The 15,270-nt window shown below is 38.2% G+C and overlaps 2 protein-coding genes across 4 annotated transcripts in view; one reads left to right on the top strand and one right to left on the bottom strand.

Annotated features, from left to right (window-relative positions):
- Positions 1-15,270, top strand: part of CMSS1 (cms1 ribosomal small subunit homolog) — a 218,045-nt gene that overhangs the window by 112,602 nt on the left and 90,173 nt on the right. Inside the window, exon 1 of one of the 2 annotated variants that reach the window (XM_079311512.1) lies at positions 3,021-3,055. The exons of the other annotated variant lie outside the window; for it this stretch is intronic. Coding sequence (XP_079167638.1) covers positions 3,037-3,055 — 19 coding nt within the window. The 5' untranslated portion in view covers positions 3,021-3,036. Of the gene's footprint in view, positions 1-3,020; positions 3,056-15,270 lie in introns of those variants that run through there. 2 annotated transcript variants of the gene reach the window in all.
- The window catches only part of FILIP1L (filamin A interacting protein 1 like), a 183,902-nt gene that overhangs the window by 109,320 nt on the left and 59,312 nt on the right, over positions 1-15,270 (bottom strand). The gene's annotated exons all lie outside the window — the stretch shown is intronic.

Below are 15,270 nucleotides of genomic sequence, written 5' to 3' on the forward strand. Positions count from 1 at the left end.
AAGGTTAATTACTGTTTCAAAGAAATTGCAATTTCCTGTTTTCATGTACTTGTTTACTTTAGATTTGTTCAGGAATTCTTCCTATTTTGAAAGTGTAATGTTCCAAGGGATGATTCGTAATCTTTCTTACCTTTTCCTCTCTTTTTTATTCTAATTTTAGGTAAGAATGAGTTTTGCAGTGATTTTTTGGTTTTGAAGAATTTCTGCTTGGTAAAGTATTAATCTCTCTATCTTTCTTTACATAATAGTATTCTTTATCTCTGTATTTAAGGGAGGAGGGGGAATTCTTGGCCAAAGCTAGTGCTGTGCCCTTTTAAATATCTGATACATTTGCTGCAAGAGAGTTTGAAAATTTCAAGTAGGTGTTTGGGTTTTTCCTAATTATTTTCCATATGCAGGATGACTGTAAAAGTATACAAGCAAGTTATTAACTGTCATCTGTCGTAATTTGGAGAAGTTTGAAACATATTTCTCTTAAATGAGCAGTGAAGTGCTTCAGATTTCTTGTGGAATACCTGCATACTCAAAGGCCCTGCCCAAGTATATAATAAAGCACGTATAGTAGAAGCTCTTTGTCTATATCCAAGAATTTAAAGCTAGATGATAAAAAGTAGGTCAGCTAAACACACACTGAAAATTACGTGGTAATTCAACTGGGTAATTAACACACATTGCAATACCAGGACTTCAGAGTTGTTTCTTCCTTTTTGAAATAAAAAAGCCTGGTATGTGTTTATTGTGTAATAATGATGTGGGGGCTGTACTGAACTGTTTTTCCCTCTGCAGCCATTACTAACTGTAGATTTGGAAGCTTCCTGTTAAGAGGCTGCAGTCTGAAGGGAAAAGATCTTTCATTTAGCAAGCCTAGAGACAACTTCTGATTATAAGAGAATTGGTTTATTGTGGAAAGTAATGCAACTATAAATATGATTTCCTGTGCAGTAGACATGTTTGCCAATTTCTGGAAGCTTGAAGAAGGAGATTTTGTCTGGTTACAATTCACAATCAACCTATGGAAAGGAGTTGGAAACAGCAGCCTATTTCTTTTATCAGGGACACTCTTGGTTCAAACTACTGCAGTTTTGCTTTTTTGTTCTTTTTCCTATACATATACAGTTTTAATTAATCGGTGAGAGGCCCAGCATGAGGTAATGCTGGAAATCAACAGTTTGAATCCTGTGATTCTTAATAGAGAATTAATGGAAACAGAGGTATTGCTATCTCCTTGGTCAGAAAGTATGTAATTTGGACAGTAACTAAAGGCAGGCTCTGGGCTGCTGTGTGCATAATATTCCTTTGGGATTTGTCTGGTTTCGGAAGATCAAAACTAAAATAAGAAAGAGTGTAATTCATACTGGGAAATAATCTTGGTCTTTAAAATTATCTAGCATATGTATTGTCACAGCTTAGTCAGAAGGACCCTCTGTAGTCATCTAGTCTGATCCTTTGTGTAATGCAAGGCAAAAATCTCTTGCTTATTATTCGAACAGATTTTACGTGGGCTTCAGACTCTAATAAAGTCACTGCAAGCTGTATTAATTTTAATTTTTTTCAAGTCTTAAATATGGTCTTTCCTTGCCATTCTTTCTGAAGTGTCATTAGAGATGCTCTTGAATGAAAAGTTTGAGATGCTGTATTTCTAGAGTCAAAGCTTGTTGTTGCTCAGAGGAGGGTGCATGGTGTTTGTCCTAATCTTTACAGCTCCCAATGAAACTAGTTCTCAGGTGGCAGCAGTGTGACAAAGACAATAGGGTAGACAAGTAGTGGCACTTGATGCCATGAGTGTGAGGAAAAGGTGTGAGAAAGCTGGCATCAATCACTGCTTCGGAGAGGTAAGAAAACATTGATCTAGAATTTAAAAGGTGTGATTCCTGTACTTGTTCTCCCTATACTGGCCTTGGCTATGTTCTTATTTTTAGAGTAACCAGACTTAGAAGAGATTCAGGCCTCTGGGGTGGCTCTCTGTGGGAGAAACTTGAGAGAGGAAAGGGGGAAAGCACTTATGCTCCATGTCCTACACACGCTCTTGCTTACATACTTTCTCTCACTCAGTGTTGTCCTTTCCTGGCAATGTCTTTTGTTGGTTGAAGAATTACCATATTTGAGAGTTGAGGCTGAGCACAGCTTTAATTACCTGTCTGGAGCATTGCGTTAGTTTCGCTCTGTCACTGCCGCCTCCGTGTGTTCTTTGCACTCGTGTCCAACTGCCATGCAGTGCTACGTGCTCCACAAGGGACCAGAAACCTGGACATTGTGTCCCTGCCCTGGGCCACATCAGCATGCGGTGCATGTATATATACTGCACACACAGCACAAGCCAGGGCCATGTGGATAGCCCAGCTACAGCGCAGTTTTCATTTTCCCCTTCTGTGTGTTTTTTTCTGAATGGACAGTAGTTTGGGGGCAGGGAGGAAAGAACAATGCACTGTGAAAAAAAACCTAGATTTCACTTCCTTGATATGAGGTTTTGCACTGGTTTTATAGAGTCACTTTGTCATTCGGTTGAGAAAACAGTTAATAGATCTACATTTGAGTACAGAAAGAAATGTTACTTTCTTTGATCTGAGTTCTGTCCTGTGACTTAAAGGAGCGACATTCCTACAGATAAACTCCTGAAGGTCTTCAATATCATAAAGCTCTTAATCTTGGGAAGAAATGAACTATGGCGTTCAGATTATTTATTTAGAAATATAAATTTAACTTGAAAAAAGTATGGATGTAGATTACATCACTTGTTCTGCAGTACTTACACTTTCTACAAAGATACCAGTTTACTGCCAAACTATGACTCAAAAGATCAATAGCAAACAATCTGTACAAGTTTACACAAGAGAACTGAAGTAGTTCATTCCATAAGCATTGTGTTTTAAAAGCACACATTTCAAAAATAGATACATCTTTGGGAAGGCTGCTTTCTTAATTTTCACTCTTGCTTTCAGAAGTATGTCCAAATAGTTACAGGGTTGTTGGTTTTTTTCTGAGAAATGTTGCTGTGCACTAAGGACACTAAGGGAATTGGAATGGCTATGGCTCTGAATGCTTGCAGTTAACAGAGGTCAGTCATAATATTTCTGGCCACAAAGATAGTCTTAAATTAAAAATAAAAAAATGACAAGTAGAATGCATATTTGTTGTAACAAAGAATTGAAATGGAAAGGTATGTTCCTATTTAAGGATATGCTGGTTGTGGTGGCTATGGTTGAGGGAAATTCATTTGTCATATCTTTATAAATGTTGGTGTGCTGTGCATTTAATATTCAATGTGTTTTGATTCCTTTAAAACCCCCTGGATTTTTTTAACCTAAAATCTGTGCATTAAGACATGAATGATACTTTCTTGCACAACAAAATACTGCACTAATAAACGTATCTCTTATTTTTGCATAGTTCTTTTTTAAGAATGTCAAACATTTTGCTTCTCATTGTCTTCAGAGTTCTTTTAAACATCTGTATGTTGGTCCATTTACCAAGCCAAATATCAGAAGGGAAAAAGAAGGAGAGCTGCCAACTCTCCCCTGTTCTTTATTTCTGAGATTAAAATTTTTCACACAAATTTCTCAACCTCTAGGATGAAAAATGTACAGTTTAGGAATGAATCCTATCCCTTTTGTTCAGCTCATGCTTTTTATTAAACATTTTGGCTCTTAATTTTGACATTATCTACCCAGTAACTGATAGTCAAAGTCTCCACAGTATTTCCAGCAATTCCAGAGGCGTCCTTACCATCTACAGATAGTAATGTTTGATAGCACTGGGGCCTTTTTTATGCTGCAAATATTTGAGTGTATCATAGATTCTAGATTTGAGAAAAACACACATTTTAGAAAAAAACAACTGAAAAAAGTAGAAATTGCAAAAACTGGAGTAGGTGGAAAAGAAGGGCAACTGAGGTCGTCAGGGATTTCAGCTCTGGGTGTGTGTTCCTTAATTTTGGCACTTTCCTGTTGAGATTGTGAGAACAACCTTCATTATTCTTAGCAGTTAACCCACCACAAAGTTGTTCTCCTTTTATAGAGGACTTGTCAAAATACTATGACAACTAGACTGATTTTAGACAAACAGATCCTGGCTCTAAAAAGACAGTAAGTCTGCAAGTCAAACATGGAGGGCAGCCATTGGCACTGGGAGAAATAAGAAACCACAGATTGTTTTCTCATTAGATGAAGAGCTTGAAGCAACACAAAGTTAATTGAAGAATTCCTTGAAAGTGAAGTCAGCCTAAAATAAAAGCTATGGGGTCTATAATTTACTAAATGTGAAAGCTTTGTGAGCGTAGTGAACATAAAAGTTTGAAAAAAAACATATTTTAGTAAACATATCTGGCTTGTGTTACAGATTGTCCTGTTTTAATTATTCGTCCAGATAATGTAGATTTGCAGTATGATCTCTAATTAGGCACAGTTTGATTTATTGAGCTGGCCCCACATAAACTGTGATGTCATGCTGTACTGCTCAAAATTACAGCTCTGCTCTTGCAGTTTAAAGATGATTATTTTTAACTTTGGAATGCTTCAGTTTTGTGCATGTTGGCTTTTAGCTTTGTGAACTTAAGATGTGCTCTGCTCTTCTCCTCCTCCCTCCCCCCAGATCAAAGCGATCTGTTGTAATGTAACCAGAATGAAACCTACTGAAATGGACTTCTGAACACTCAGCTTTAATTCTTGTTGGTAAATAAGAAGAAAGGCAAGACTCTTCATGCTTGCTGTCAGGGGGATGAGAAATAGGTGGGGTAGGTATTGAACTATGTTTTGCCAGGTGTCCAGATGCTGATGCCATTCCAGAGCAGGAATGCTTCATTTATGTCTCTGAAAGATCTTAGTTTTCTTTTGATGCTATAATTGAAGAAAATGTAAAAAGGGGGAAGGGAAAGTAGGGAAGAAACCCAACCACACACACACACACACACACACACACACACAAAAGGAGAGAGGTGGGATCTGCACTGCCTGTTACTGCAGGTGAAAATTATTTACTAGGAGTGGGAACTCTCAGGCACATGAGTTTTTACTCATATATGCTGCATTTTCTGCTTCTTTCCTATTTGAATAGAAAAATTTGCCTTTCCTTAAACCAAGTTCTATTCCAAATGCAAAAGGAAACTTTGCACAGGAGGATTTTGCATTTTCCTACAGAGGAGGGACCTTTCCTGCCACCATTCCTGATCTGGACTTGTGGGCGAAGGGCCAAGAAAGCTGGATCTGAATATGATCTCTCCTGCCAAGCTCACTGAGCATGTTAAGAAGGGAACATAATTTCAGGGCCGTGGGAGTCTTTCAGTGGAGGTGTCAAGACTACTTGAGGCGAGGCCCCCATAGCCTGACAGCAAACTGGGGAGGGAACAAGAATAAAGGCATATCACAGTTAAACTGGAGGCACTTAATTACCTAGTGATATCAAAAGGTGGGAATTGTAGTTGGAAGGCAGTAGCTGTGGCAAAGGAGGGCAGGCTGCATTTTCTAACAAAGCAATTTCTGACTGAGAGGGGAAGGTGAAAATACCTTCCTGTGGATTTTAGTGGGAAGGTTCTGTGAGCTGCCCTTGGTAGTGATTGCAGTGTTTCAGGCTCATGCAGGTTGAGAACAATACACCTTGAGTCATTGCAAAGCTGTACTTCTCATGAGGAGCCTTGATTATATAGCAGCTGACTCAGTTTCTATGCTATAAATTGATTACAGCTTAGAAGACTCATAAAAAGTCATGGGATTTCTTAGGAGTTTTTTTAAGGATATTCTCAAATGAGTATCACATTTTTAATATAATCAATTGTTGACTAATACATTGATTTTAGATGTGTAGCTGCTCGTAGTTGTCCTATAACTATATTCAGTTTAGGTAATGAGGCTTGGAGACTTGAAGGAACTGTTGCTTCAGGGGAAAAGAGGAAAGGAGTTCATACCCCTGCAATGCTTTGGTGGCAGTGAATGTAAATGGATGGAAAGTGTGTACCAGTTTGCTAATGAATTATATGTACAGTGGAAAGATTGGATCTCTGAGTTCATCTGCTCGTTTTTTGACCTGGCAAAATTGCCAACTGAAACTAAATTTAACCAACTAGAATAAGGCAAAAGCATTAACTGAACATTTGAGTGTCTGATTTGCTGCTCGTTATGGGGGCCTGTAATGTCTTGATTGTAACATAATATCAGTAAAAAGAGCCAACAGGTTGTGGTACATTTCAGATAGTTGTTGTAAGATGCTCATGTTTTGTCTTGTGTTAATATATGTTTGGGGGTTTTTTAATTATCAGTTGCAAATCTGAATATAATTTCTTTTCCAGGATGGCAATTATCATAGTTGAAATCAATCTTGCCAAGAGTGAGGTGGCTGTCATGCACTGTGTGTGTCCGGGCACATGCATGCACATGCATTGGTTTTGTCCTCACTTTCTTTAATGGATCTGGCAATATATCTGGTACAGAAACAGTCAGATCTTGAGGAACTTACTACTAACAGCCATTTAATTCTTTTCTGTGTATTAAATGGCTGATGCGGTTTTAATTTTTTTTTTGTTTGTTTGTTTGTTTTGTTTTGTTTTGTTGGCAGCTTCTCTCCTGACACTTACTTGCAGAAAATACTCTTGGAACTTAGGGGAATGGCTTGTTTCTGAGAGTAATAACAGCTTCTCCATCATTTCATCTTGTCATTAAAACTGGACATTTATCCACAAGCTGTCTCTCAACTCTGTACTTAAGGGCTGAGAATATTCTGTGAGGTTATTTATCCTGGGCTATATGCTGAAATGATCCTTATGGCCAAAAATTAAAGGGGGTGATGATGACTGTCATGAGAACGAACAGGGAAGTGGGACATGAACATGTCTGCTGTGATACTTCTGGAATTGCCAGGAGCTGACCAGATGGAAAGTTAATGACACTTTGCAGTTAGAATACTTCCAGTAGCTTCCCCTTCCTTTTGCTCTATAATGTAAAGCTGTTTCATGTTACATAAAAAAACCAGTCTCTTCAAGTACATGTGCCTGAAATTATTTTCTTGATACTGATGCCAAAACCAGCTGGGATCACAGCATACAAAACTACTTGAACAGAGACATAGAGGTGATCAAATCAGGTATACAAGGAGTCTCATGATTGTGGAGTCTTGTGAATGACACAGGGAAGAGCACATCTGGCAGCTGCATAATTTAAACAAGTCCTTGGGCATTGATTGATGGTGTGCTGGTCACTTACAAGAGTTTACCACATCTCTTGCAAAATTCTGCCTTCTCATACCCACTTTCTCAGCTGCAATTGTTCTCTGGCTTATTTTGGTCAGAACAAGCAAAAAAGCTGAGGAGGCTCATCTGTGCTAATCTGTCTTGGATGGAAATGACTTGAGAATGATCGTGCAAGCAGCTAGGTGAGTTTGAGGAATGTTGACCTTTGCCTGTGTGTAGGAAAAGGGAAACATATCCTCTGAGGAGAGGTGACTCCTGGCAGAGGATGCATGCTCACAACCAGTGATGTCTCTGCTCTGTACCTGGGGCTGCAAAGGCAGGTGCACACAGATTATCACCTGACTGCTGTGTCGTGCATTGCTAGCTTGAGCTGTTTAGCAGAGAAGATGTGATACTGTGGGTCAGAGTGTGGCTCTAGGAAAGCTAAGCAGCCTTTGTGGCTGAACAGTTAAAGACAGACCTCTTGGCAGAGATACAGCACAGCTCTGCTTTTGCTGTTTTTGTAAGACCACTTCTGACAGGCATAATGGAAGGCACACTTTTCCTCAAATGAAGCTTTTGCCCAAATAAAGCTTTGGCTCAATATTGATTATATCTGGATTTCAGGAGGCAGTGCTAAGGTGATTCACGTTCATTAAGTAAACTTTCAGCATCATCTTGGGAGGCAGGTTTAGAGAGGAAGAAATGCAGATGAGTAACATAAAGGTGCAAAGGGAATCTGCTTTAGAGCTGAAATTAAACTAGGCATTGTGCCTCTGGAAATTCCTACACTACTTGAGTTTCATGTCAACACTGTCGCATTACAGCACTGTAATTTAGAGTAATTTATAAATCTGTATCTGTGGTGAATAAGATTTGCATAAACCACATTTACAATAAAAGGACTGCTGTTAAAAAAGTAAGTAATAAAAAGATCATACCATCAGTCACATGGATAGACTGGCTGTGAATGGATATCACTTCTTTGTATCTGGCTTCTACTGAGCATTGAGAAGCAAATGTATTGTCATTGACCATTGACCACCTACTCCTCTGTGTCATCTATAACAGCCAGAGAAAGAGTATAAGAATGGGAAAAGTCCACAGCTATGCCTCTCTTTTTTGTCACATCTTGCTGGTTTTGACAAATCTGCTCAAATTCTATTCTGAAAATTATTTTCAGCTTTGAATTTTGGAAATTGTGCCTTTTTCTGGTAACATATCCTTAGTAATCTGGCTTTTCTTATTAACTGTATGATTAAGCACACCTGAGCCTCCTTCCAACATGTTTTGTAATCACCATCTGCTAATAGTGTTGTGATATATACTTGCATTTGTGAAGTTTGTTTTAAAGCAGGATGAACTCATGTGTCTGCCATAGCCTAGAAGCCTTGAGAAATGTGGTGATTCTAGTTACAGTGTTCATTCTTTCATACATTTAATAAAAGAATTAGTGGTTCTGGAAACTGACAAAAGACCCTTTCCTGTAGGAATTTGAAGTGAGGTAAGAAAGGCCCTTATTATGAAATGTGGAAGAAGCTGTTGTGTTTTGTGTTTTCTTCCCAGAGCTCTGTACCCCTTGCATGGGTAGGCTCATCAGTTATATTAGCATCAGGACATGCTTGCACTAAGTGGCTTTTGCATTATCATAGGCCATCCAGTCTACTTAGTATCTCTGAGAAAAGTCTTTTATGGCTTTGTTTTTAGTTCTTGTGTGAGCATTGTTCTTTTAAAACAACAACATCATAAAATTATTTTATTTAAAGTTACAAAAGTGGGTAAGTAATTAAAATTTTTTCTAAGATTTTAAAAGCAATTTGGGATTTTTTTTTTAGCAGTTATACTTGATTCTGTATGGCTGTGAGGAACAGGGGAAATCAGGAAAACAAATTTCCCCTGGTTTTCATTGCAGGCACATGGGTCAAAGACCCAGCATGTTGTTCTCGGAAGAAGCCGTTTCATTTTTCCTATTGTGGACATGCAGTACTAAACCATGCTGGTTTATGACTGAGCAGTGCTAAAATGCTGTTTATTGTCAGTCTCTTCACATCTGAATCATGTTATTCAATCCAGATTTTCTTTGAAACCACTGTCAGATGTGCAGTATGGATGAATGCTTGCAGAAACCAATGAGTTTGGCACTCTGATGCTTTTAATTATTGAGGTTAATTGTTAATTTCACACGTGGAGAGATTATTTCATGTTATTTATTTAGATGTTTAATGAAAGATATAGCTGATTTTTTAATAAGAAAAATAATTATGGAGAAGATAGTAGGCTTTTGCTTTGCTTGTATGCATTTGGAAACAAGTTAGGGTTGGTTTTATGCATCCCTTTGTAATCATGAATGTATTTCTTTGTTTGTTTGAGCAAGTATTTCACTAGGAAAGAGTGGCATATGATTTTGTTATTCTTTCATCCAAATTTTATCAAGGAGGAGAAGAGCAAGAAACTTTCTGGGTTACTTTCAAGTAGTGATCCCCTCTCTTCCTGCAAATAAACATATCCTGGTTTCTCATCTGCAAATAAATATTGAGTTATCTTAATTTCTCATGTGCAAATAAAAGGCAAGAGCTTTTAATTCCATCTGAGAAATCAATGGTTAATATGTGCTTTGTTGCATCCTGACCCGACACACATTGTTTTTATTTTCCTTTTATCACTTAATTTATAAAGGTAACTAAAACCTGCAGAAAATACCTTGGCATCTAGAAATGTAACTTCTGGCTATTAGAATGAAATCTGGGACTAGATACTGCCTCTTTCCAAGAACTTTGTCATGCCTGCAGTTTGCAAAGCATTTCAGCAGCCTTTATTTGATCCTGTATGGATGAGCTTCTGATTTATTTTTCTTGTTTATAGGCATAGTATTTATCAAGTTTAAGTAATGAAAAATCAAAGAGCTACACTAGAAGCAGGAGTTGCATTTCTGTTTGGAACATGTGCCTAGTCATGATTGTGAAGGTTCTTTTTTCTGCTCTTCTGGTTTTTTTTAAACACATGGCTAGAACATCTCATATGCTGTAATACTTTCCATTTGCAGAGCCCTCTGTTTGATGACTGCAAGCTGCTCTGTAAACATTTTTTTGGTCTGACAGTCATTATTAAGAGTCTGGAGCCCTCTCCATTTTTGGTGGGAATACGGCTAAGTGATTTGTTCAAGGTCATGCAGGGTATCAGCTAGAGCATCGTGGTAACATGGATTTGTACCATTTTTGCTTTTCTGATGTCTTTATTGTATTTTTCTCTACATTACATGGTATAGTGCAGCATACCTAGAAAATAACTAGAAAAATGTTTTGAGCTGAAAATACAAAGTTTCGAGAATAACTTGAGAGAGTTTAGAATAAGTAGTCATTAGTTCCTTGCACATTTTAAAAATGATAAGCATTGAGAATAATAGATAAACTGGACTACGACACTAACAGTCTTATGAAGATGCTTCCTTTTGGATTATTTTAGATCATACACAGATGCTATATATACCTTATGTGTAAGCTTGAGTTTTTAAAATATTAGAATAGAAAAGGTTAAGACATTTTAATTTGTGTGGTCTCTGTGTGGTTTGGGTTGGTTTTTTTTTTTTTTGTCCATTGGGTTTTTTTGGTGATTTTGGGTTTTTTTGTGTTCATTCCTCTTCCCTACTGGATACAATTGCAATACTTCCACTGCTGCTAAGTGCAAACAAATCTTGCAACCACAAAGGTGATCAGCAGAGGGGATTTTCAGTAGCTGAACACAGGGAATAATTTCAGTTCTAGGTATTTAAGGAAGGTCTTGCAGAAGAATTTTGGTGTCCCTAATAAAGAGGAGCATTTAATAATCATGAGGTTTCTTCCGTCCCTTTTTCTTCTTTAATTCTGGTAGTTTCTGTTGTTGTTTCAATACTTGTGTTTATGAAAAGATATCATACTTCCAATAATACTTCTGTATAGATGGTGGTATTCCCTATATATTTAATAACTTGAGAATTTCAGGAAATTCAATCATGTAATCACCGAGAGTTTTCACATTGCTTTTTGTGGGTAGTGTAACTCCTTGAAAAGGAGTTCCTCAAGGGTGTTGAGAATATTTTACAAAGATGAGTTAAGTGAAACATTAGTTCAGTTACCACTGGTATTCAATAAGGAAGAGAGCAGATGTGATAGTGGTTTGGGAGGCAGCTGAGGTAACATCTGGGAACATCTGGTGGATGTTTCCCTAGCAGCTGAAGGAACTACACAGATGCTAAATATTTTTCCCCATATTCTACCCAACTATTCTTATAATATTTGTATGTTTATGACTAGAAGGACACCCATCTCCCCCAGTATTGACTTGCATTTGCATCAGTGAAAGTTTGCCTATGATGCTGAAGAGAACGATATGGAGAATTTGAAAATGCTTTATTTAAAATTTCTTCAATGTAATAAGAATGTTTTTGGCCATTTCTCTCCTGCACCCACCAGTCACTATATGTAAGGGAGTCTGTACTAGCTTGTACTAAAACTCTATATTTCACCCTAGGCCACAGGCTTTGTTTCATTAATCTACAGCCATGTCTGAGCCATTAATGTATGTAGAAACAGTTTCAACTTGGCTGTTACCTGTTCTCAGAAACTTTGAGCTGTTTTTTTATAGATGTTTTCTACGTGAAAATCTGGAGTTGGTTTGTTTTAGTTTTGTGGGGGTTTTTTTGCAAATAACAATGAGTTTTACCAGCTGTTCTGTTGATTGCTGAGACTGAAAAGGGAAAAACCAAATTATTTTACTGTCTTCTTTAAGAACTCAACCTCATTGAAGTTATGATAAGACCTGGGAATGTTACAAAACATAGAATTTTTTTTTCAGTAGCATTTTATCCCCAGTGTTTTCTGAAACCTTATCAGTCAGCCATCGCACTTGTACAAATCACATTAGCTCATTCTCTGAAATCAGCAGACTGAGAACAGATGTTCCTGTGAGTTTCAAAGAAGCTGCAAAGCTGTCTGGAGTCCCAGCAGCACAATCACGTCCCAGCCTACCTAGGCAGAGCTAATTTACTGTTGGGTCTACAGTTTCTATTCAGAGTGCTATGTTGATGGACAAGAGCACTGACTGTCTTCAAACCTTCAAATTTTCTGTGATATTTCTGGCTTAAATTGGCCATTTAAGTTGTTTAAGTGTCTAATGAAACCTGTAAAGAGGCTGCTGTGGGCTGCTTTGTGGTTAGAGAAGCTCATTCCCAAATATCTGGTCCCTTTTGCTCAGTCTGGGTGAAAGCTGGTTAGTGGAGCAAGCTAAACATGGGTGGGATGGAGTGCGATGCCCTCTGGCATGACCATGAGGAATTACCAGATACTGTAACAGTGTTGTCATCTGAGAAATCTTGCTTAGAGTTTTTCCAAAAATGCTTAATTTGAAGCTCATGTTATCATGTCACACTTGACAACTGATAGGGATGTAAATTTATTTTCAGTAGGTTTGGCCTTCATAAGCCATGAATGTGCCACTTCATAGACTTAGCTTGCCATGGTGATGTACAATTAACTGCTTGCAAATGCTGGCTCCATGCTCCAGCCGGTGCTTATGGCACTGTCTGTTTCTGAGTGCTGAGGAGTTTTCCTGCCAGCTGAATCCAGGTTGAGTGGAAGGAGGAGATTCTCTTCTATTTCTTAAATGATATTTTAGATGAATTCGAGCAGTTCTCGGATGTGTTCATTTTTATTCTTTGCTATAAAGATCCATGTAATTCTTCTTGTGAGACTAAGGCAATTTAAAATGCTGAGTTCTTTGTTATATGTTTTGAACTTAGCATAGCTGAGTTGACTTTGAGCTTTCATGTACTTTCTCCATTGCCCCCAAGTGGAAGGACAGTAGGGAAGAAAAGCCCTTACTCTTGGTAGTTGCAATCCTCTGCAGTAATTATGTCTCATGAAAGTGTTCTTCGGTGCTTTTGTTTTCTTCTGGCTTACATTTTTCTACTTTGTGTTTTCTGACTACTAATTGCAGTATGCTTTAGAAACTGTGATATGGGGAGTTGCTAATTAATAGGAAAAAACTAAGCTTTGATGTATTTTGGTGAGTTTCACCTGCCAGCAACTTTAACCACATAACTAATTTTGAGAGAGGAAAGAGAGAAGCAACCCCCTCCCCCATGAATTCTTAATTACTATAAATGAGTTGCTGTATTATTGGGAATGTAACCTAATGGCCACACAGTTAAATATTTACTTGTGAGTTTAGTTAGTACAGCTTGCTTTCTTTTTGAGCTGCAGATTTCCACATTGCATCCTTTATTCAACTGTTTGGTCTTCCTAAACTCATAATCTCTCAATCTGTGATGTTAAAGAAACCAGAGTGTGAGGTCAAAATTTCCATTACATAGCCGGAGAGGAATTTCAAGGAACAATGCCAAAATCACTTAAAAAAATAAATTTACAGGAAAGATGACTCATCAATCAACAATTGCTGTTCTAGAAAATATAACTAGTTATATATGTTTTGGATACAGAGATGGACAAAATTCACCCTGACAGGCAGGGTTAGATCAGGGTGATTTGTTTGTTTCCAGACATTTTTACCTTGACCTATGCTTCTTTTTTACCCTAAAGGAGGACCTTAAGTAGCATACAGCTTCACATTGCCAGAATCATTGCCTCTCAAAACTACAACAATCTAGCAAAAAGAAAAAAAAATTCTGGTTTTTTGTTGCTTGCACTAATTAGCTAAGCAGCAAAAGGACAAGAGGAATAGTCTCCTCCTGTGCTTGACTGCTCTTGAATCTTGGCATCAGAGCACCTAGAGATCAAAATACAGCCTCTTATACTTAATGAAGGTGACAGACTTCTGCTTCAATATGCAGTAATATGAGTGTTAAAAAGGTGTGATAAAAAGCAGTTTTCCCTCTTCTAAAATGGGAATAAATAGCACACAAGAGTGGAAACCCTTCTGAGAGGAAATATATTGAGCTATGGCAGCGTCTCTGGGGGAGTGTGGCAGACCTGCTGCTTGTGGCCTTTTGTGTCATGCCAGCCCTTCAGTGGGAAAGGCTCTGGTGTTTCTGGTCCTCCTTGTCCCTTGACCCACAGGATCTTTTTCCTGGGTTAACTTTATGTGTGAACAAACAAGTGAGTACTGCGACTTTATGAAGATGACACTGCCACATCCTGTGGTTCTCTCTGCAACCATGTTGGCTTTCTGGTCTGAACAGGGAAGAGGGAAGGAAATGGTGCAGCCACTCACTGTCCCTCTCTCAGGGTAGACTGGATATTCTGCACTGCTGGATGTTTCTCCCTGACAGAAGATGTAATGATTCCATAAAGCTTTCCTGCTCATGAGATGCTTCATCAGGGTAAAATACCAACTGAAGGTGTGACTTCTGACTTCATTGCTTTTTGGCCTAAGAAAACATTTAGTCAATACTGTAGCTATTTGTAAGTAGGAAACACACTCTTGTACCCTGCATTATACATGTTGTTTTTATAGATTTTCCTTTGCAGTCACATTCTTTCCTGGAATAATAGTGTAGTAACCTTGACAGTACATGCTTTTTGAAAAGGGATGTGATCTGCAAGCAAACCCTGTCTGCTTTATGTGTTTTGCTGCACTGATGTTTGATGCTCCCCTATATTAGTGTTCTGAAGGTGTTAGCATATTTAGAGCTGATTTCACTTACTGAAGCAGATGTTTACAAGAGTGCAAACCTCCTGTTTCTTCTGGAGCTTAAACTTGTCAGACCAAGGGGAAATCTGTCTCAGTACTGATGGGGAGGGTGTTACAGGTAAAGGATTGCTCTTCTCACATTCAGTACATTTGAAAATACTTGTGAGAAGCAGCTGAAGTTCTTCTGGCTAGAGGATGTCATTGACCTGTTCTCTGTTTCTCCCCACTAATGTCAGATGTGTTTACAGCATGGCAATGTAGGGTTCAGTGCATGTTTGCAAACAGCTTGGTGTGGTTAATATGATTGGCCAATGGTGATGTGGCTGCCAAGGGTTAAATGGGAGTGCTGCAAAGGTCAGTACATTCCTTCACCCCAATCTCTTTTTCCTTAGGTTTCCTTCACAGTTTGGATTTCTGAATATTTGTTTTTAATGTGTTAGTGCAGAGAATTGGATCATGGGTGACATCTTTGAGTGATGGCTATAATACTTGTA

Source organism: Erithacus rubecula (assembly GCF_903797595.1).
Source record: "Erithacus rubecula genome assembly, chromosome: 1".
NCBI lineage: Eukaryota > Metazoa > Chordata > Aves > Passeriformes > Muscicapidae > Erithacus > Erithacus rubecula.